This window comes from Puma concolor, chromosome D1 (assembly GCF_028749965.1).
Source record: "Puma concolor isolate L17-30 chromosome D1, mPumCon1.1.hap2, whole genome shotgun sequence".
NCBI lineage: Eukaryota > Metazoa > Chordata > Mammalia > Carnivora > Felidae > Puma > Puma concolor.
Genome location: NC_141676.1, coordinates 52,779,569 through 52,801,765, shown reverse-complemented (window position 1 = coordinate 52,801,765; position 22,197 = coordinate 52,779,569). Strand labels below are relative to the sequence as shown.

Sequence of the window (22,197 nt, the reverse complement as noted above, 5' to 3'; positions counted from 1 at the left end):
CTTATAAAGGGCTTTCAAATATACTTAATGCTTAAGTATATTATTGGCTCCAAGTTATGAAAATAAAACTGTAAAATAAAAGTTGATAAATACTTTATTGAATGTGCCCAAACAGCATTATGCTAACCAGTCCCCTGCAACTAGATACAACTATATAAATGGCATTTAGTTTGGGAAGCAGGTGCATTGTGCTGAAGTAAGAGAACTTAGTAGGATTTTAAGGTGGCTCCGGAGGTACTTGAGTGGTTCTTTTGGTTGCAGTTTTCCTCTTTATTTGCCTGTGTCGAGTCTTCTATTCACCCCCTGCTTTTCCCCATTCTCAGTTACTCCCAACAGCACCCACTGATTTTTCTCTGCATGTTATTTCAGTACCTAGAGATACACATATTTTATCATCTCTAAGATGTACTTTTTTTTTTTTTACATTTTAACATCTCTGAAATTATGATGCATCTTACAAATTGGTGGAGTATCACATTGGTAGCATTTTAATGTTTCATTTTTTTTTTTAACACTGCAGCTTACAACTGATGGCATCTTAGGTTTGATGCAATGTAAGGTATCTGGATCTGGAGATATGATCTTCTTAGACCTGGCTGGGTGCCTTTTTCTTTCTTCCCTTCCATCTTTGGCTTCCATTTATTATTAATATTTATTTCCTTGGGGCACTTGGATGACTCCATTGGTTAAGGGTCCGGCTCTTGATTTTGGCTCAGGTCATGATCTCACGGTTTAGTTCGTGGGATGGAACCCTGTGTGGGGCTCTGCACTGACAGCAGGGAGCCTGCTTGGGATTCTCTCTCTCTCTCTCTCTCTCTGTCCCTCCCCCACTTGCTCTCTCTCTCAAAATAAACAAATAAACTTTTAAAACATTAATAATATTTGTTTCCTTTTTTGAGTTTGAAGATCATTCTTTTCTCTTTCCCTACTTCCCACTTTCTTCTGCCTTCATTCCTGCTGCCATGTTTCGCCTCTCCATCCTTCTTTTGTCCCTTCCTGACGTCTGCAGGAGTTCCCAGGGCTCCTGCTGACCAGAGCTCTTTTCTAAAGGCCCTACAGCCTGGTGGTGGTGCCACCCAAGAAGGTGAACCCTGAGTACTACATCTTCTCTCCCTTTGGGATCCTGCATGTCCATCCTGTGGAGGGCAGTGAGACGATCCCGCTGGGCACCTGGCACCGCCATTCTGTCCTCTGGCAGCAGCTCCAGTCCATCCCGTTCTTCAAATATTGCCTCTTATACAAGGCCTTGGCTTGGTAGGTGGTGACAGTATGGGATGTGGGGAGAAGTGTTGTGGGGAGCAGTAGCATGCTGTCGCTGCCCTCTGGTCTGTAGTTGGAAGAGGAGTGTGAAGTTGCACAGGCTGCACCGGCACCGGACTTTCCTAGGGAAGCATCTGCTCTTTGCTGTGCCCCACTTTGGAGCTGGGCTTCTGCATATTAGCAGGTAAGGTCTTCAAAATACAATGTCAATGGACCTTTTGAATTATTGTTAACAAAAAAACAATAACATGTTCCTTGTAGAAGGTTTGGAAGACATGAAAAAGCACAAAGAGAAAAAAATCTTTAATCTTACCAACCGTAAATAACCACGACAAACATTTTGCACATTTCCCTTCTGGTCTTATTTTCTATCACATATACGTATGTGGTCATACTTGACATACTGTTAAGTAAGCAGTTTTTTTATGAATAATGTATCTTGAGCATATTTTCATGTAATTAGGTATTCCTACATCACCTTGCCCCAGACCACATAATTATTGAGTATTGGATCCAGGGATGTAACTCAGGTGCCTGAATTCAAATTCTCTGCTCTTCCCATGGTACCTTTTGGGTTCTTTTTTTTTGAAGAAAAGCTTAGTTATTCCTGTTTTCAGTACTTTCTTACTTATCTTGCACTCCTCAGCCACTCTAATTCTCTTCAGTGATAGAAGTTGCAAACTCAGATGCCCACAGGGCCTGAGCCGGAGCTATGGAAGAAACGTAGTGGATTAGGTGCAAGACATGAGGGAGCAGGGGAATACAGTCTGGAGACTGCATCTAAATAGGACAGTCACTACTGAGTTCCAGTTGTCTGTTGCCTCTGGGAATATGGGTACAGCATGCCAGCTGCCTTGTTTTTCAGGATTTCCTGGAAATCCACATTTTGTTGTAAAATGTCTTAATTTTACCTACTTAACTCAAATTTTTATTAAAACAGTGTGCTGGCCAACTCTTACTGGAACATGTGAAAATATTTTCAGTCTGAATTTGACCCACGGGTTACTAGTTTGAAACCTTTGCTCTGGGAATCCTCCAGTCTAGCCTAATCATCATAGTGTAATTAAAAGCATAAGGGCTTGGAGACTGGACAGATCTGAATTTAAATCCTGAACCCTAGCAAGGACTTTACTCTTTGAGCCTCGTTTCCTGATATAAAAACTAGGGATAAACGTTCCTACCACGCAGCTATAGTGAGAATTAAGTGAGATTGTAAATATAAAGTACCATGTTCAATGCCTTTTAATAGGTGCTGAATAAATGATACCCATTATGATCACCTTTTGCTTATTGGGGATCTTTCGTCTTTTTCAAGGATTTTTAGAGATGTAGAATTCTCATGGAGAGAGTAGATAACAGAAGCAGGTTTTCTCAGGGATGGTCAGCCCATAGAGAAGTTAGAGGTTCCTCACCTTTGATCCTAAAACTGATCTGCCCATCTAGATTTTTTGGGCCCTTAGGCCTTTCAAGGAGACACTCTCCTGGCAGAAAGGTCAGTCAGTAGAAACATTTGCACATAACTCCAGGCCTTTCCCAAAGCATTCCCCGGCCAGCAACTTCCTCAGCTTGAATTCTTCCAAAGAATTCTCAAGAGGAATCTGTCTCTGTAGGTCACCAGGAATATTAGAATCTTTCTAAATCTTTGCTTATTCTGCGGTGTGCTGGGCTGGGAAGAGGTCAGAAGTGTTCAAGGAAAGAAGGCTGAGATGCCGGCTCTGACAAGCTTAGCCATTGATTGCAGGCTTCTGCAGGAGCTGCGCTCTGTATCCTGGCTCCCCCGAGACCCCGATCAATGCTATGGGCTGCTGGACCTGCAACGGGCTCTAGCCAAGGAGAACCACAAGGCTCTGCAGCTGCTCCATCGCTGCCTGCACCTCTGCACATCCATCCTGCACCTGGTAAGAGGCTGCAGTGCAATTTATTGTGAACCTTTTCCCCAAGCTGAGCTTGCCAGAGGCCCAGTCTCCTCTTGGCTCACGCTTCTCCTGGGATCCCCTGTGTGGTCTGGACTCTGAAGTTGGCCCAGAGCCATTGTCCTGCCCGGCACCAGCAGTCTCTGTTGTGGGGTGGATGGATCAATTACAGATGGGCAGAGGCTTGGACCCAACCTTTTCCCTAAGGGTTGGTCCTGGCCTTGAGCAGGGAGGAGAAGGAACATAGCAATGGTTTTTCTTTAGCTGTTTGTGCCAGGGGCATTAGGGAATTTGAAAGTTGGAGTCTGGATCTTTTATGCTACTAGGCTTATCTTTGAACCTATTTTGAATCTTCGGTAGGCCACTGTGGCTGGTAGAAGCATCCGGTGATGGAGTCCTTCCTAATTATGCCTACTTTGCATCCGTGGTACCTGCCCTCTGCCTAGGGCTCCTGGAGGCCCTGCTACATGTTCCTGTCACTATAGTTTGCTGTCTGTTGGGTGGGGCTGGGTATTTACCCAGTTCTCTGGCTGATCGCCGTCTCTAGGTAAACTAGATGTGAGAGAGATCTAGTACATGAGAAATAATGTACGAGAAGCCCTAGGTAGATTCATACAGGGAAATGGCCTTCAGCCTCCAGACAATAACAGCTGGACCTGACACTGCACTAAGCTGAATGGGGCCAAAGGTGGGGGCAAGCTATTCCATGGCCTTTCTATACCTCCCAGTTCCTAAATCCCACTCTTGTTTTAATGTTACAAAAATATTAAAATTTTTTAATAGTAGTTTACTTTGGGGGTGCCTGGGTAGCTCAGTTGGTTAAGCATCCAACTCTTGATTTTAGCTCAGGTCATGAGCCCATGGTTGTGGGCGTGCTGGGCATGGAGCCTGCTTAAGATTCTGTCTCTGCCCTTCCCCTGCTCTCTCTCTCTCTCTCTCTCTAAAAATAAAAAATAAATAAATAAAAATAGAGGTTTATTTTGTCAATTAAGGTAAATTTTGCATGCAGTAAACAAATTGTAAGTGTGCAGTTTGTTGAAATATTTACATGTATATACATCCATGTAACCACCACCCAGATCAAGATGTAGAACATTTCCAGCACCTCAGCAAGCTCCCTGGTACCTCTCCTTTCAATACCCCCACAAAGGTAACTACTACTCTGATCTCTGTCACCATAGATTACTTTAGTCTGATTTTGAATTTCATATAAATGGAATCAACATTTTTTTTTCACTCAACATTATGTTAGCAAGGTTTATCCATAATCTTCTAGGAAGCAGTGGTTCACTCTTTTGTATGCTATGTAGTATTTCCTGTATGAATATACCACAATTTATTCTCCTATCGATAGACATTTGAGTTTGTTTCAGCTTTTGCTGTTATGAATAATGCTGATGAGAACATCTTTTTAAAAAAAAAATTTTTTTAACATTTATTTATTTTTGAGACAGAGAGAGAGTATGAACAGGGGAGGGTCAGAGAAAGAGGGAGACACAGAATCTGAAACAGGCTCCAGGCTCTGAGCTGTCAGCACAGAGCCCGACGCAGGGCTTGAACCCACGGACCGTGAGATCATGACCTGAGCTGAAGTCAGACGCTTAACTGACTGAGCCACCCAGGCGCCCCTGATGAGAACATTCTTGTGCATGTCCCTTGGTGGACATAAGCACTCATTTGTTTGGAGTATATGTTCTAGGAGTGAAACTGCTGGAATAAGGTACATGTCTGTTTTACAGTACCAAACAGTTTTCTGGAGTGGTTGTACCAGTTTGTATTCCCCCAACAGTGTAGGAGACTTCCAGTTGTCCTATGTTCTCATCAACCTTTACTATTGTCAGGGTTTTTAATTTTAGCCAAACTGGTATATAGTGGTATCTCATTGTAGTTTTGTTTGTTTGTTTGTTTGTTTGTTTGTTTGTTTTAGAGAGAGAGCACATGCAAGCAGGGGAGGGGCAGAAGGAGAAGGAGAGAGAGAAAATATCAAACAGGCTCCACACTCAGTGCAGAGCCAGATGTGGGACTTGATCTCACAACCATGAGATCATGACCTGAGCCGAAATCAGGAGTCAGACACTTAACCGAATGAGCCACCCAGGTGCCCCTCACTGTAGTTTTAATTTGTGTTTCTATGATCACCAAGGTTGTTGAGCGTCTTTTCATATGCTTATTGGCTGTTTTGGTACCTTCTTCTGTGATGGTCTAAGTCTCTTGTTTATTTTTAACTGTTGTCTGTTTTTTTCCTATTAATATGTAAGAGTTTTTTAGATAGTCTAGATATGCATCCTGTATCAAATATATATATAAATATATAATATATTTATATATATAATATATATTGTATATTATATATATTATATATATTATATATAATATTATATATATTATATATATATTATATATATATATATAAAATAGATATTTTCTCCCAGTCTGTGGCTTACCCTTTTACTATTTTAATAGTGTCTTTTTTTTTTTTTTTTTAAGTAAGCTGTATACCCAACATGGGGCTTGAACTCATGGCCCTGATACCCTGAAATCAAGAGATGTATGCTCTACCAATTGAGCCTGCCAGGTGTCCCTTAATGGTGTCTTTTGATTAACAGAAGTTCTTAATTTTCTTGAAGTTCATTTTGTCAATCTTTTTTGATTAGTGCCTTTTGAGTCCTGGTTTAAGAAATCTTTGCCTGCCCCAAAGTCATGTAGATATTTCCTTGTTTTTTTCTAGAACTTTTATTATATTTTCTTTCACATTTAGGTCTATAATACATTTCAAATTAATTTTTATGTATGGTGTGACATAAGAGCCAAGTTTTATTTTCCCCATTTATTGAAAAAAATATCCTTTCCCCACCTAATTACAGTGGTGTCATTTTCTTAAATCAGATGACTGTATATGTGTGGGTCTGTTTCTAGACTGTCTTGTGTCTGATTAGTCTGTCTTTTGGCCAGTGTCACACCATCTTAATTATTGCAGCTTTGTGGTACGTCTTGATATCTGGTATTATAGGTTCTATAACTTTTTATTATACAAGATTTCCCTGGCTGTGCTAGGGTCTTTAAATTTCCATATCAAGTTTAGAATCAGCTTGCTAATTTCCACAAAATAATTTGCTGGGATTTTTTTTATTGGCTTGTTTTAAATTTGTATATCAATTTGAGGGAGAATTGATATCTTAATATTTCATTTTCTAATTCATATACATGGATCTCTTCATGTATTTTGATTTCTTTAATTTCTCCTACTGAGGTTTTATAGGTTTCCTATAGAGGTCTTGAATATATTTCATTAGACTTATTACTAGATATTTGGTATCTTTTTGTTGCTATTGTAAATGGTATTTTAAAACATTATTGTTTTCTAATAGTTGCTACACCATACACAAAAATTAATTCATGGTATATGAAAGACTTAAGTTTGAAAAGAAAATCCAAAAAGCTTTCAGAAGACCATATCACATGTTTATTATCTCAGGGTTTCTTAAGATATTAAAAAGTGTAAACCATAAAAATATCAAGACATTTGTCTGTACTAAAATTAACTTTTTGGGATGCCAGTTGCTTGAGCGTCCAACTTTGGCTCCAGTCATGATCTCATGGTTCATGAGTCCAAGCCCCACGTGGGGCTCTGTGCTGATGGCTCAGAGCCTGGAGCCTGCTTCAGATTTTGTGTTTCCCTCTCTCTCTGCCCCTCCCCAACTCATGCTCTCTCTCTCAAAAATAAATAAACATTAAAAAAATTAAAATTAACTTTTTAAAAAGCACCATAGGAAAAGTGAAAAGACAAGCAAATGCAACATGTAGAGCCACTTTCTGTGCTGCTGTGTGGATGGAATGGAACTTGTCCCTGTTGGCAGTCACCCCAAAGGTGAGGGGTGGCACAGGGGAGAGGGAGAAGGAGTAATCATCCCAAATGGCAACTGAATTGTTATAGAACCAAGCCTGTACTCTGTGCTAATAAAAGCATGCTGCTGCCCAATAAATTGTAGCATTATTAAATAACTAAAATAGATTTGAAACACTAAATAAATAATGATATAAAATGTGAGTGTTTGGTAGATAACCTTTATCAATTTTTAAGGATGTTCCCATCAGTTCTTAGTTTGTTAAGAGGTTTTACCACGAATGGGTGTTGAATTTTGTCCAGTGATTTTTTTTCCTGATTCTGTTTAAACGATTATGGGAATTTTTCTCCTTTAGTCTAATATGGTGAATAATTGGTGTTACACCAGCTTTGCATTTACTGGGACAAACCCATTTTCTTTTTTTCTTCTTACTTCTTTCTTGTATAACTTTTTATTTTGATATAAGTTCAAGTTTATTAGGAAAGTTGCAAGGATAGTATAATAAACTCTCATTTACCTTTTACCCAGATTATTAGTTTGTCTTATTTATCATTTCTGCTCTTTTTCTTTCTCTATGTAAGTATACATTATTTTCCTGAACCATTTGAGAGTTTTAAGTTGCACATGGTAAGTTCCCTTACCCCTAAATATGCCAGTGTGTTTCTCTTTAAGAACAAGGACATTTTCTTCCACAACTCCAGTGCAATGATCAAACATTAGGAGATTTCACTTGGATACTATTTTGTTATCTAACCCATAGTCCTTCCTAGAAATTTGCGAATTATTCCAAAAATGTCCTTTATAACTGTTTTTTTTTGGGGGGGGGTTGGGGGGGGGTTTGTTTTGTTTTTTGTTTTTGTTTTTGTTTTTGTTTCAGGATGCAGTCCAAAATTGTGCACTGCATTTAATGGTCACTTCTCCATAGTCTCTTTCATGTCACAGTGCCTCTGCCTTCTTTTTGGCTCCTTGTCTCATGGTGGGACAGCCGTACAATAGGGTCTTCATTCCAAAGCCTCCTCCCCCTCCACATCAGAACAAGAACAGCCTTTGCTGAGCTCTTGCTTGGCACTTTCCCCTTTCCTGTTTTGCTTCCCTCTTTCCCTTGGAGGTTTGTTTCCTGAAGATCATTCCTTTAATAAATCACATTTCCCCAAATTCCTCTCTCAGGCTCTTCTTCTAGGGAACTCAGTCTAAGAAAATGTATATATTAGACCAAGCTCACTCATTGTACTGTGCAAATATTCTACCACCACAATAATTTTTTTAATCCACCTTATCTTTCAGTTTCTGAGAGATGCATGTTAAAAACATCCCCTCCTATGACTATAGATTTGTTCATTTCTCCTTGATGTTCTTTCATTTTGCAACATGTATTTCAAAATCATGTTGTATGCATAAAGATTCATAATAGTATTTCTTGGTGACTTTATTGCTATGAAAAGTCTGCATTCTGTTACTACTTTTCTGCTAGAGTTCTCTTTTGTTTGAGGTAAACTACATCAGGCATTTGCTCCATGTATCTTTTTCTATTAGTTTGTTTTCAACCTTCCTTTGTTATTTTGTTTTATGTGTATCTCTTACAAATAGCTGGAAGACATTTAGTCTGAGAGTCTATGTTTATCTCATTTATTATGATGACTGATAGGTTTGGGCTTATTTTTTCCATCTTATTTTGATGTTTTTTATTTCCTGCAATTTCTGGTTGATTCTTCCTTGTGTTTCTTGTCTCTTGGTGGGTTGTTTACATTTTTGTTGCCATTATTGTCCTCTAATGATTTGGATGTTATACATTTTATTTTTGTCATAGTTGCCCAGGAACCACTCAATGCCTATTCATCCTTCATAGTTTTAGAATCTTGATTGTTTCTTTTCATAAACTTGTAGCTGAAGGAAGCCACTTAACTCTGTTCAGGGCAATGAAACATAAGTGGAAGTCACCAAGAAAACTTTTTAAAAGAGGCATATCTAACCGGGATGTCATAGTGAGCATTTACTCCTGACTTATTGTCTGACCCTTGGATGAAATTTTTGGTGATAGAGAAGCTTTTACACAATGATAAAGGCAAAAGTCATATTAAAGATGGAGGAGATGGAACATAAAAGGAGCTTTTTTTTTTATGTTTTATTTTTGAGAGACAGAGAGAGACAGAGCATAAGTGAGGGAGGGGCAGAGTGAGGGAAAAACAGAATCTAAAGCAGGCTCCAGGTTCTGAGCTGTCATCACAGAACCCGATGCAGGGCTTGAGCCCCACCAACAGTGAGATCATGACCTGAGCCAAAGTCGGACGCTTAACCGACTGAGCCACCAGGTGCCCCAAAACGAGTGTTGTTTTTATCGATACTGTTGGGCCAATATACCATTAAGGGATTTCTTATTGCATTAAATAAACCTTTTACTTGCTTAAACCGCACTTTTTTCCAGTTTTCTCTCACTTGCAGCTGAATCCATATGTAAGAAATGTGTACACCTGCTCAAAAGATGTAGCTGTTCCATTTACACTTTTATAACAATGTCTCTTTCATGTCTTTTTCTAAAAGCACTTTGTGAGGAAGGCCTTCTCTGGGTCACCCTATTTAAACTTGCAAACCCCCACTATCACCAGCATCCCTGACCCCTTTTTCTACTCTGTGTTTCCTTTGCTCATAGCACCTATAACCTTTTTACATAGAATATAAATTACTTATTTATTATTATATATTATTATATTATATATTATTGTATTTCTCCCCCCACCTCCAAGAGGGTAGGGATTTTTATTTGTTTCATTCACTGATATATCTGTAGTGCTTCTTATAGGTTATGTCATATAGTAGGTGCTCAGCGAGTGTTTTGAGTGAATGAATGCCAAGTGTGCATTTGTATCCATGTCTTTCTCCCTAGCAGAATAAGAACCTTTACTGTATTCTAATTTCCTTTCTCTCCTCTCTTCCTCTCCCCACCCTCCACCCTCCCTATTCCACTTATGTTCAGATCTACTGGAATTTAATTCTGGATTGTTATGAACATTCTTGTTTTGTAGCCTGCTCATTTAGACCTGGCAATATGTTTTACAAATGTCTTTGCTCATCAAAGCTTCTTGTAGCTCTTATATTCATTTTCCTCTGTCAAAAATATACTGTTGTTTGTTTTGTTTCATTTTTTTCAGAGAGAATCTGTGGATGGTAAATGTTAGAGTCTTTGTATATCTAAAAATGTCTTTATTCATCCCCAAATTTCAGTGTGATACTGTGGCTAGATACAGAATTACAGGTTAAAAAAATTCCTCAGAACTTTGAAGGTATTGAAGATATTGCCCCTTAGTGGTGAGGCTTTAAAAATGTATACTGATTACATACTTGTGTAGTAATTATTGTTGCTTTGTGTATGGTTTTATCCTAATTGGCACTCAGTAAGCCCTTTCAGCTTGAGTGATACATTCTTTTTATATGTCCTGTGGAACCACCTGTGCCAGGCATTATGTGAAGCAATAAATGCAATAAGATGTGACAGAGGCCTTGTCCTTGTAGAATTGCCAGTGCAGTGCACGAGTGACACGAGTAACTAGCTAGTGGTGATGCGTCGCACTATGGGCTGTGAAGTGGGAAGCACTCAAAGTATGGAGGGTATTTCTAGAGCGTGAAAGAGAACCTCTTGTCAAGCCCAAGGGCACATTTGTGTATGATGTGTGGCTCAGGCCTCAAGTGCCTTATGTCTGGGTCTCAGAAGACTGGGGTTTGAGCTCAGGCTGAGCAGAATACAATCTAATCACAGAGTCTACTGAGCATCAAAACAGACAGGAGAGCTTCAGGGACAGAAGGTCCATCTGGCCAAGCATGTCTTCCTGGTGTCTCCCCTCTGTTCCTCAACAGGACAAATCCTGAGAGGTGGCAACTGTCAGCAACCTCCCAGATGTGAGAAAGAGCCACCAAGAGGCTCTTAGACTTTTATCCCACATTCTTCATCCCCCAGTAGAAAGCCTCTATCAGTGCCGAGACAGCATCTGCTGTCACGTAAGGAGTATTATGCTAGCCAGCAGGCCACACCTCCCAGCCCCGCTGATTGGAATCCGTGTCCTGGAATTATTGCCGAACCCTACTTATCCAATCTTTCTCTTCTTTTGTGTAGCCTGTGTGTTAGTAAGCTTCTCTGTTTACACATGCACACATTTTCTCTCTGAGTTCGATCCTTGGGGCCTTTAGCAGACAGGCCTGGCCAATCAAATTAGCACTGTGGCCTCTCAATGTATGTTCTCCATTTTGCATCTTCTCTGGTCACTAAAGGATTTCGGGGGCTAATCTCTACCAAAAAGCAGCCTTCTGTGGGTATATCGAGGTGCTAGGTTTCAGACTCTGAGACCCGAGAGTTTTGCACAGGCCAGCGGGTAGCCAGTTTGTTTTCTTTTCCCTTTGTCCAGGAGTTTTCCACTCTCTATTCTGACAGGTTCACGAGGATACGTATCACATGCAACAGGGCCTGCAGGAGCGGCTGAAAAACTGCAAGAGGATCAGGACTGACCAACTCTCGGTGTATCTTCAGAAGGTACAGGGCCAGCAGCTGGAGCAGAAGCTGAGGCAGACAGAGGTGTGGTTGCTGCGGCTGGGACAGTTGGCCCGCCTGGTGGACCACATGATTGGCCAGAACCTTGTGTCTATCATAGAGGAGGAGATAACCTCCTTCGTGGCCAACATCCTGCAGGTAAGGGAGTGGATGGCATGTGTGGAGGCGGGACAGGCAGTCAAGGCCACATGGCAGAGAGCAGATACTGACCTGTAGCCCCACGAGCTGTCCTGACCTTTCTTGACAGGCCCCAAGGCAGAATCCCTTTCTCTCAGCAGAGCTGGTCTTTGACGATTGTGGCCAGCTGTCTCATGAGCCATGTATTGAAAACATGATCCAGATTCTAACTGGGGGCCTGCAGTCTGTCAAGGCCTCTGCCCTGAAGGTATCCTGGACTGGGCAGGGGGGCTGGCTGCAGGAATTCCCAATTCTAATCCCCTGTGTAATCAGAAGTTCTCAGCCTGGTCTGAACTTAGTTCCTTGTTTTCTGTTTCTGCCCCCCTCTACCTGCCTTGGTGTGAAGGTAATGCAATCTACAGACCTGAAGACCCCCTGGGACTCCTTGATTTCTGAAGGTATTTAAGTAAGGAGACACAGACAGGCAGGTAGGAAGGGTGAAGGAGCAGGGAGAGTCACATGCACAGTGCCAATGGCATGGCCACAGAGTCAGGCCTTAGGTGTGGAGGGAGCAGCTATGACCTGGGTACTGCACACAGGTGTGGGGGGCGGGGGTTAGAGAGTGTGGGTGTGTCTTTGCTCACTCATGCCTGTGCTTGTGTGCATGTGTGTGCATCCAGTTGAGTGGAATGAGAGGTGTGTAAAAGAATGTAAGTACATTGTCCTTCCTCTCGTTCATTCAAACTCCGTGAAATTACTCTCTAATGTCATAATGGCATTTTGTTTACTATTAAATTTGATTGCCAAGTAAATTTGTATTTACTTGAAGAACTCTGCTTATTTGATATTTGCTTTATTTCAGACAACTCTTTTTCATTTCATGTAAGATAATCTATTAGTATTGAGCTATTATGGTGACCAGTTATTACTGGCTTTCAGTCCTCAAACTTGTTAACAATCAGGGAGGAAATACATGTTCACATTTCCTTTATTTGCAATACTAACCCAGTTACAAATAAAACTATTACATGCATTCAGGCACATCTGACATGTAAGTACTTAACCCCCACCACCGCCTTCACTCAACTAGTATGTTTTCAGCAGGATGATTTAAAGACATCAAGTTGGGCGCCTGGGTGGCTCAGTTGGTTGAGCCTCCGACTTCAGCTCAGGTCATGATCTCACAGTGTGTGAGTTTGAGCCCCGTGTCGGGCTCTGTGCTGACAGCTTGGAGCCTGGAACCTGCTTCGATTCTGTGTCTCCCTCTCTATCCGCTCCTCCCCTGCTCACACTCTGACTCTCTCTCTCTCTCAAAAATAAATAAACATTAAAAATTTTTTTAAAAATAAAGACATGAAGTCAATTTTAGGAAATAGATGACAAGGAAGTGGAAGGTTCATTGAAAGCAGCACATGTCTTTTACAAATCACACCAATTGGGGCATATTTGTTCTCAAGTGCATCTAGGTTAAATGGTAGAGACTATTGATATTTGTTTTACATGGTCAGTGGAAAGAGGTAGGGCTCTAGAACCAAACACATTAGTTTACTAGCCTGTAAAATGGGAATTAGGTATTTTTGTTAAAATACCTAACTTGCAGCATTAAAAGAGGTGATATGTCTAGTATAGTGCTCAGCACATAATGATACATGCTAAAGATAGTAACTTCTTAGCATTATTAGTATTAAGGACTGAGGAAAACCAGATATTTCACATTATTCTCTCATATTTTTTACTAATTCATGTTTTGGTATATTGTAGTATTTTTCTTTGAATGGCAAAACAAGCAAAAACCTTAAAATTTTATTCTAAATTCTAATGAAAGTGAAAATATTCACTTGCAATGTCCTGGGTTGTCCTGTCTACTTTTTTTTTTTTTTTTTTTTTTTTTTGAGAGAGAGAGAGAGAGAGTGAGAGAGAGAGAGCACACACAGAAGGGCAAGAGGGAGAGACTCTTAACCACGCTCCACGGTCAGCGAGTAGCCCAACTCAGGGCTTGATCAGGGCTTGATCCCACAATCCTGGGATCATGCATGACCTGAGCTGAAATCAAGAGTTGGATGCTCAGTTGACTGAGTCACCCAGGTTCCCCTATCCCTTCTACTTTTAAAAGATCACCATGGACCGGTACATTTAGGCATGAAATGTCCTGATGCTTGTTATCTTACTTTCAAATGTTTTTGAGGAAAGAGAAAAGGAAAATCAAAGCAATGTGGGCAAAATGTTAATAATTGTTGAATCAAAGTGGATGGGTAAAAGGAGTTTGTAGTACTTTTAAACTTTCTTACATATTTGAAATTTTTCAAAACCAACATTTGAAGGAAAAAAAAAAAAAGATCAACATGGAAAATCAAAGTAATATCATGGAGGAACTAGAACCAAAGTTCTGATTTAGGATTTTTCTTAAATTCTTGATGAAAATTGGAGTAGTATTTAATAAAACTAAATATCTAGCAGTTAAAACAGAACTAGTGGTGTTTAAGAAACATACATCTATCTGAGAAATTTGTTACTTAAGTGAGGCAAAATGTGTACATCGTTTTAGCCAAATTACAAAATAATTTCAGTACCTCTACTTATACATACAAACATGAAAAATCAGCCCCTTAGAGTAGAAACTTACACACTGACCAGAGTCTGACCCCTAGAAGAAGACTCAATCTATTACTAATAACACAGTTACAACATGTCTTGCAGTCTTTAAGCTTCATTCTCCAACATTTTCCACAGAACAGTCTTAGTACTAGAACCAAAAAAAGATGATCAATATTGTTACCCTTACAATCATTTCAGGAATTTTGAGCAGTTTAAAACTAGGAAAATACAATCAGATAATGATTCTTCTCATCTGGCAGGTGTCAAGTTCAGGAACTTAAGGTTCTTACGTTAACTTTACCCAGATCAGTGTATCTTTTTGATATCTGTGGTAAGATAAATCTGTTACACTGAGAAGGGACAAAGGATTGCTCCATTTTTATTATAAACTCTTTCCTGTATGTTTTGGTTGGGGTGGTGTTGAAGTTAGCGTAGAGATAGAATGTAAACAATTAAACTGTCCTTACTGTATATTTTGGCCAAGGGGCTACATGTGGCAGGAAGGGTCTCTTGGGAGTGTGACACATAATGAGTATGACCAGCAAGAGGAAGAATAGAGGTAAGAATTGTAACAGTGAGTAGACCAGAAATGGAAGAGAAGAGACACTTTTTTCCCAATCATCCTGTAAGAAATACTGAAGACATGAAAAGTATATAAATATGTTTGACGAGAAGCTTTTGCTGCTCTGTGGACTAAGCAGCAGTCTGAGTGACTCAATGTCTGAGTGACTCATTCAAGGAAACCTACAGTAAAGGTCTACATTATTTGGTTTTTCACAGTTAGATTGATATTTAAAAATGCAGCTCCAGGTTGACTTATACACACACACACACACACACACACATTATACTGATACATATCTATTTTAAATTGAAGCCCAAATCCCTCAGTGGTGACAGGTAATTTATGTTTCTTTGATTTAATTGATATCATATTTCTTATCATAAGAAAGCTTTATTTGACTCTTTCTTTCACTTGGTTATGAAGTTGTTAGTGATTTCTGTTTTGTTTTGTTGGGATATTGCATTCACCAAGTTGTATTAAAAATACACTAGCTTTTCTTTCCATGGCCCAGAATCACACATGAATTGACTGTATCGCACCGTATTGCTTGAGTGCTCCTGTGGGTCTTGGTACCTTCAATCATAGCTCTTCAACCTTGTCTCGTGTTTTGGAGCTCACAAAACAGAAAGTTACCAAATTCAAAGGCAGAAAAGATGTAATAGCACCACTCTTCACAGAAATGGAGACTAGAAAGTCAGGAAGAGAGCCACATCTCTCAAATTGCTGCTTATCCTTTTATCTCTACTTCTCTCTGTGCTTCTTCCCAGTTCCCCTGATTCTCTCCTAAAACTAGCTGTCTCTGCTTTCTTTGAACTTTCTGCTCCCTTATAACTATTGCTTCCAAATGACTTGGGCGTCCTGTGGTACCAACCCCATCCTTGACTCTAGATGATCTGTCAGTTAGGTTTTCCTGTATGTGTGACTGACTTATTTCAAATTTTCAAGAGAAGGAATATGATTGATTTAACCTACCCTATAGAGAGAACCACATATCCATTAGCTCTGGGAAGGGGAATGGGTTGTGTTACAAACTAGTTGGTTTTAGCTACAGGTAACAGCAGATCCTCTTAGAAGGGTATGTATAGTAGAGGAGGCTCCAATCTTTAGCTATGCTTGTATTGGCTATAAACCTACATTATGTAGGCCTAAATGTGCAAGTTGGGTTTGGATAACATGTTTCTAGCTCAGAGCTACGTAAGCAAAAAGGGGAATTTATTGGCTCCCATAACTAAAAAAATACATGGATGCAGCTGGATTCAGGCTGAGCTGGATTCAGCACCCAGGCAATGTCATTGAGGCTTTATTTCTCTTTGTCTTTTGACTTTGCTTATGTGTTTGAATTCTGAGTCACCGAGAATGCTTTTAGCTGGAAGTAACAGAAGTCCTGAGAGTAGCCTAACAGCGAAAACAATTCTCACATAATGAGAGGTCTCCAGGTAGGTGCTTCCAGGTTGTTTCAGTGGCTCAAAAATGTCATCAAGTATCAGGTTCCTCATGTCTGTCCCCTGCTCCTTTCTGGTTTTAGCTATAGGTAAGGGCAGAGCCTCTTAGAGGGGTGTGTGTGGTAGGGGAGGCTGTAATCAAAAAAGTTTTTTCAGGGCGCCTGAGTGGCTCAGTTGATTGAGCATCCAACTCTTGATTTTGGCTCAGATCATAATCTCACAGTTTCATGAGTTTGAGCCCTGTGTCAGGCTCTGCACTGGCTGGAAGGGTAGAGCTTGCTTGGGATTCTCTCTCTCTCTTCCTCTCTCTCTGTCCCTCTCCCACTTGTGCTGTCTCTGGCTGTCTCAAATAGATTAAACTAAAAAAAAAAAAAGTTTTTTTCATCCTTAGGCTTATTGCCTTATAAATGCAAGACAAGCTCCAGCTCCAAGCATCCCATTCTTAAGCAAAATCAGGGGAAAGGGAAACAAACACTGCAGGGAGAGCTCTTCCTGCCCGACTCACATTTTAAAAAATATTTTTAAAGGTTTTATTATCATTATTATTTTAAATAATTTATTGTCAAGTTAGCTAACATACAGTGTATACAGTGTGCCCTTGGCTTCGGGAGTAGATTCCCATGATTCATCGCTTACATACAGCACCCAGTGCTCATCCCAGCAAGTGCCGTCCTCAATGCCCATCACCCATTTCCCCACCCCTCTGCCCTTCCCATCAACCCTTAGTTTGTTCTCTGTATCTAAGAGTCTCTTATCATTTGCCTCCCTCTCTGTTTGAAACTATTTTTTTTTTCAACGTTTTATTTATTTTTGGGACAGAGAGAGACAGAGCATTAAAGGGGGAGGGGCAGAGAGAGAGGGAGACACAGAATCAGAAACAGGCTCCAGGCTCTGAGCCATCAGCCCAGAGCCCGACGCGGGGCTTGAACTCACGGACCGCGAGATCGTGACCCAGCTGAAGTCGGAAGCTTAACCGACTGAGCCACCCAGGCGCCCCTGAAACTATTTTTTTTTTCTAACTCTCACATTTTATCAGGAAAGGAAATCTTTTCCAGAAACTCCCTAGCAGACACACTTCTACATCTCATTGTAAAAATCTAGGTCATGTGGCTACCTCCAGCAGCAAGAAGGGCTGGGAAGTCAAATGGCTGACATTTCTAGTTTCCCGTGGAAGATGGACTCTACCACCACAGAAGAAGGGAGAAGGGAATAGCTATTGGGTCGTCAGCCAACATGCCTTCCAAGGTTCTAGTCTTCCATTCTCAAAACCTGGCAAGCAAGAGAATTACCAGCATTCTCCACAGCATCATTTCATACTATATTGTTTCCCTTCTAGTAACTGATATTTAGTAAAATCTCATTTAATTTTAGCTCTACAAGCAACAATGTATTTAAGCAGTCTGTGTTGATCAGTCTCTCAGTAATTTTGTTTGTCTGAAGCTAATTCTCTTTAGATTCCTCAGGAAGGGCTTGTGGAAGCAAAATTTTATTTCCCCTTTTGCCTAGATGCCTGGAACATTTCTTTTCTTTTTTTCTTGAAATTCAGTAATTTTAGTAGAGTATGCTTGTTATTGAACATTCTGAGGCAGTATTCTCAGGTATGCTCTTTCAAAATGTAATTTTACGTCTTTTTTATTTCAGGAAAGTTTTCTTGAAGTTTTTTAGTATTGATCTCTTCCCTTGCTTTGGTTTTTTCTTTAGGGACTCCTGTTACATGTATGTTAGATCCTTATCATCTATCCCAAATATTTGTCCCTTTATCTTGAAATTTAAAAAAAACCCTCTATTTCCTTTTTATTTTATGGTTATCCTTTTTTTACATTTTATTTCTCTTAAGGTATTACCTGTTAAGTTTCTTTGCTCTCAAATTCCTTTTAAGTTAAGTTTCCATTCTGAAATGATTTTTCCCTTTATTTCTAATTATTTCCTGAGTTCTATCAAATGATTTCTGAATTTTTCTAATTCTGATATGTGTTCTTCTTTCATGACTTATATAACTTTCCTAGTGTCTTTTATCTTGTTTTGCAGTGGGCTTGTTTTACTGTTTCTTGATATGTTTCCATTGTCTTTAAAGATGTTATTCTGTCCGGATTCTTTTTTCTTATAAAAGTTTTGTACGAGTTTGATGTTGATACTTTTCTGTTGCTCACCTTTGAAAAAATGGCTTTTCTGAACTTTTAGGAAGAAGTGAGGTTCAAACTGGCTTTCTAACCTCTCTGTTTCCTTTTCTATTGTTTTTCTGTAGTGTTCAAAAACAGGTGGCCAGCATTCTGAGATTTCCTGGTTTCTGTTTTGCTCTCCCAGTTTTGTCTGGACCTTTTCTCTTTTTCTCTATTGCTTCCACTCTGCTCAGTTTTAATTCCACCCCCAGCACTTTCTCCTTCTTGTCAAGCTCTGTCCCAGAAGGGACCCTGGCCAGTTGGTTTCATGAGTCCATCGGGCATAGATTGCTTCAGCTCCTACAGACTTCATTGCTTTTGGAGTGGGAAAACTCCCTCCACTTTCACCTCCTGTTCTCAGATTTGCCCTCTGATCCCCAGGAAATGCCTTTGGGCTGTATTGGAGTTTTCCTAGTCTCAGGTCTGTCAGTTGTGTCTTTATTCCCCTCTGCTTCCTGCCCTACAAATGACAATGCCATGTAACTCTTGAGGCTGTAGGTGCTTTGTCCCCACCCACTTGCATTTTGGGGTTTGTAAGGATCTCTTAGCCCCATTTTCACTAAAATGTTATCATGGGTTTGGGGTTTTACTGTCTAATTGATCTGTCACTTTTATGTCCTTTTATGTGGGAATTTGGGAGAGATTTCAAAATTGTGCTGTCACTCCCACCATTTTTCCAGAATCCCTCCTAGTATTATTTTTAAAGGGTCGTTCTTGATGTTATGTGAGGCAGAGACTGTCAGGTGTTGGAAGCAAGGGCCCAAAGCAGGGAGATGAGTTAGAAGGGCATTGCAGTAATGCCCTTCTAACTGAAAATCTAATAGTGACTTGGGCTGAGGTAAGGGGACAGGTGGTGGTAATGGTGATGAGAGTTGGTTGGATTCTGGATATATTTTTAATGTAGACTCAGTGGGATTTTGTGATGGTTGGGTGTGTTGTATGTTAGGTTAAGAGTCAAAGATAACTCAAGTTTTTGACTGGAGCAAGTGGAAGGATGGTGTTCCCATTTACTGAAGTTGGAAGACTGCAAGTAGAGTAGTTTGGGTTAAGGGAGAAATCAGAGATCTTTTTTTTTTTTAATTTTTAACATTTATTCATTTTTGAGACAGAGAGAGAAAGAGAGAGAGAGACAGAATGTGAGCCAGGGAGGGGCAGAGAGAGAGGGAGACACAGAATCTGAAGCAGGCTCCAGGTTCTGAGCTATCAGCAAAGAGCCTGACATAGGCTCAAATTCACAAACCGTGAAATCATGACCTGAGTCAAAGTTGGATGCTTAACCGAATGAGCCATCCAGGAGCCCCTTGAGGTACATGATAGACATCCAAGTAGAGATGTGGAATAGGCAATTGTTTAAATGGGATTGGGATTCAGTGAGAGATCTGAACTAGACATAAATTTGAGAACAAATAGATGGTATTTAAAACCATGAAACTGGATGTGTTCTCCTAGAAACTACAGATGGAGAAGAGAAGAGACCTGAGGACTGAGACTTGTTGGTGGGGGGCGGGGGGGCACTGTATGTTTAGGTGTTGGTACTATGCATCTAATTTCTGAACATTTCAATGCTTCCCCCCACCTTTCTTTTTCAGTTTATTTATTTTTTGTGTGAGAGACAGAGAGAGTGCATGTGGGGGAGGGGCAGAGAGAGAGGGGGACAGAGGATACGAAGCAGGCTCTGTGCCGACAGCAGAGAGCCCAGTGTGGGTCTCGAACTCATGAATCGTGAGATCATGACCTGAGCCAAAGTGGGATGCTTAACTGACTGAGCCAGCCAGGTGCCCATCAACCTCTTTTTGCACAAAGTTTTAACACAAATACTGAAATTGGCACTTAGCCGGTTTCTAAGAAGTTAAAGGAAAAGCCAGGCTCAAGGATATTCCTTAAGACATACTGAGGACTGGCATGTTCAACATCTTTGCCACCTCTTCCTCTGTTCCACAGAGGCTGGGGTTTTTCCCATATCTCCTTATAGCTAGATGTTGTATGTGCTTGAGATCTGCAAGAGATTTCAGTTCAGAATTAAGGTAAGAGGGGGAGAGAGCCAACGCATATGCCATCCATTCTGCTGGAGGAGATCATAATAGAGGTAGTGTACTTTTGTAGCTGCTGATATGGCAGTGACATCCCAATTTGCCAGGCAGCACAGAGCCATAGATACTCAGCCTCGAGTGTTTTTGTTTGTCAGCCCTTCCAACTATTTGCAACTCATTTAATATCCCATAACAATTCCCTTTCTGCTTATACTAACTAAATTCTGTTTTCTGAACCCGAGCCATAACTAGTAAATTCCCTCAGTGTGTTGGTGCTTGTGATATAGATGTATGTGTAAACTCACTCAGGAGCAGGGAGTGTGTGTGTGTGCGTGCATGTGCGCGCGCGCGCGTGTGTGTGTGTGTGTATGTGTAATGTACACACTCAGGTAGGGAGAGAGGTTGTGTGGAGGCCCTGAAGGGCACTCATGGACAATTTTGGCATGTGTCCCATTAGAAGAAGATGAAGAGGAGGACTCAAACAAGGAATTCATCATGCCCAAGCTCCAGGGCCAGCCTAGCGATGCTGTGCACATCTTTTGTGGCCCAAATATAGGATTGGTGTGGCCCTGGAAGTCTCACACAGTTACTGAAGCCCTGGAGGTCCGTGGGTGCCGGCTGCGGGGTCAGTACTTGCCCCCCAATTATAAGCAGCTGCAAGAAGACCTGGACAACAGTCCTCGAATCCAGCAGGCACTGACTCTGCAGCAGGCCTTGCTGGAGGTGAGAAAAGAGGTTTAAGCAGTGGGGTCATGCCCACTAATTCCAATCATAGCCACCCACCTCTGCCCTAAGCACCTTGTCTGTACCTAGGGCATGCTGTGGGAGGTGAAGGAATTCTGCAAGGAACATCACTGGATGACAGGCATTCATGAGTTCCTGCAAGCCTGGGGGCCTCAGAAGCTGGAGTCCATGAGAGGTTGTCCCATCAAGAACTACATGATGCTGGTGAGCCGCGTGAACATGTGGCAGACTGATGTCTCCAATATACCTAAGAAGTTGATCACAAAAGGCAGATTGCTGCAGCTGAACTGCTATCACATACAGGCAGAGATGGGTGAGTGCTGCTTATCCTCTTTCCTTTCCTTCCACCTTCCTTATCTCATCCGCATGGCCCTCCTTGGGCCTGCAAATGTCCTTCAAGGACTTTTGGTGAAGGCCCCTCATTGGACCTCTAGAGCCTCCTAAAGTCCCAGGTCCCAGCCCCTTCCCTTTGCAAGTAAAGGTGTGATCATTACAGATGATGGCCTCTCCATCTGTTTTGGCGCTACTCATTCCCCATGCTCTGTGGGAAACATGTTTCTGTCACCTGACACTTTCTATTTTTCTGGCATGGAAGTAATTCAAACCAAATGTGAGTGAGAAAAATCTTAGCCTACTCCTTAGGCTAGTGAGCTCAGTTTCTTTGCAGATATTCTCAGGAATCAAGAGTGCCCTTCCCCACACGCAGCAGAGTCAAAATTGACGCTATAATTTGCTTGTATAAAATGTTAGTCTCCTTAACTGATGTCCTCTTACTGTGTAGTCCTAACTTCTGCAGATGGCGAAAGAATGTATTCCAATTGAAAATGAAAGCACTTGGGGCGCCTGGGTGGCGCAGTCGGTTGGGCGTCCGACTTCAGCCAGGTCACGATCTCGCGGTCCGTGAGTTCGAGCCCCGCGTCGGGCTCTGGGCTGATGGCTTGGAGCCTGGAGCCTGTTTCCGATTCTGTGTCTCCCTCTCTCTCTGCCCCT

At 41.0% G+C, this 22,197-nt stretch overlaps 1 protein-coding gene across 13 annotated transcripts in view; it reads left to right on the top strand.

The window, feature by feature from the left end:
* Window positions 1-22,197, top strand: part of DNHD1 (dynein heavy chain domain 1) — a 79,701-nt gene that overhangs the window by 9,457 nt on the left and 48,047 nt on the right. For 6 of the 13 annotated variants that reach the window (XR_015241050.1, XM_086678126.1, XM_086678127.1 and 3 more), the window contains exons 4-10: window positions 1,051-1,254; window positions 1,334-1,444; window positions 3,002-3,158; window positions 11,439-11,693; window positions 11,803-12,130; window positions 20,921-21,186; window positions 21,277-21,520. Coding sequence is in view for 12 of the 13 variants with exons in the window: in XM_086678126.1 (XP_086534252.1) it covers window positions 1,051-1,254; window positions 1,334-1,444; window positions 3,002-3,158; window positions 11,439-11,693; window positions 11,803-12,130; window positions 20,921-21,186; window positions 21,277-21,520 (1,565 nt within the window). In the remaining variant the exon portion in view is untranslated. The remainder of the gene's footprint in view (window positions 1-1,050; window positions 1,255-1,333; window positions 1,445-3,001; window positions 3,159-11,438; window positions 11,694-11,802; window positions 12,131-20,920; window positions 21,187-21,276; window positions 21,521-22,197) is intronic. The other 7 variants (XM_086678132.1, XM_086678128.1, XM_086678130.1 and 4 more) reach the window with 5 other exon arrangements.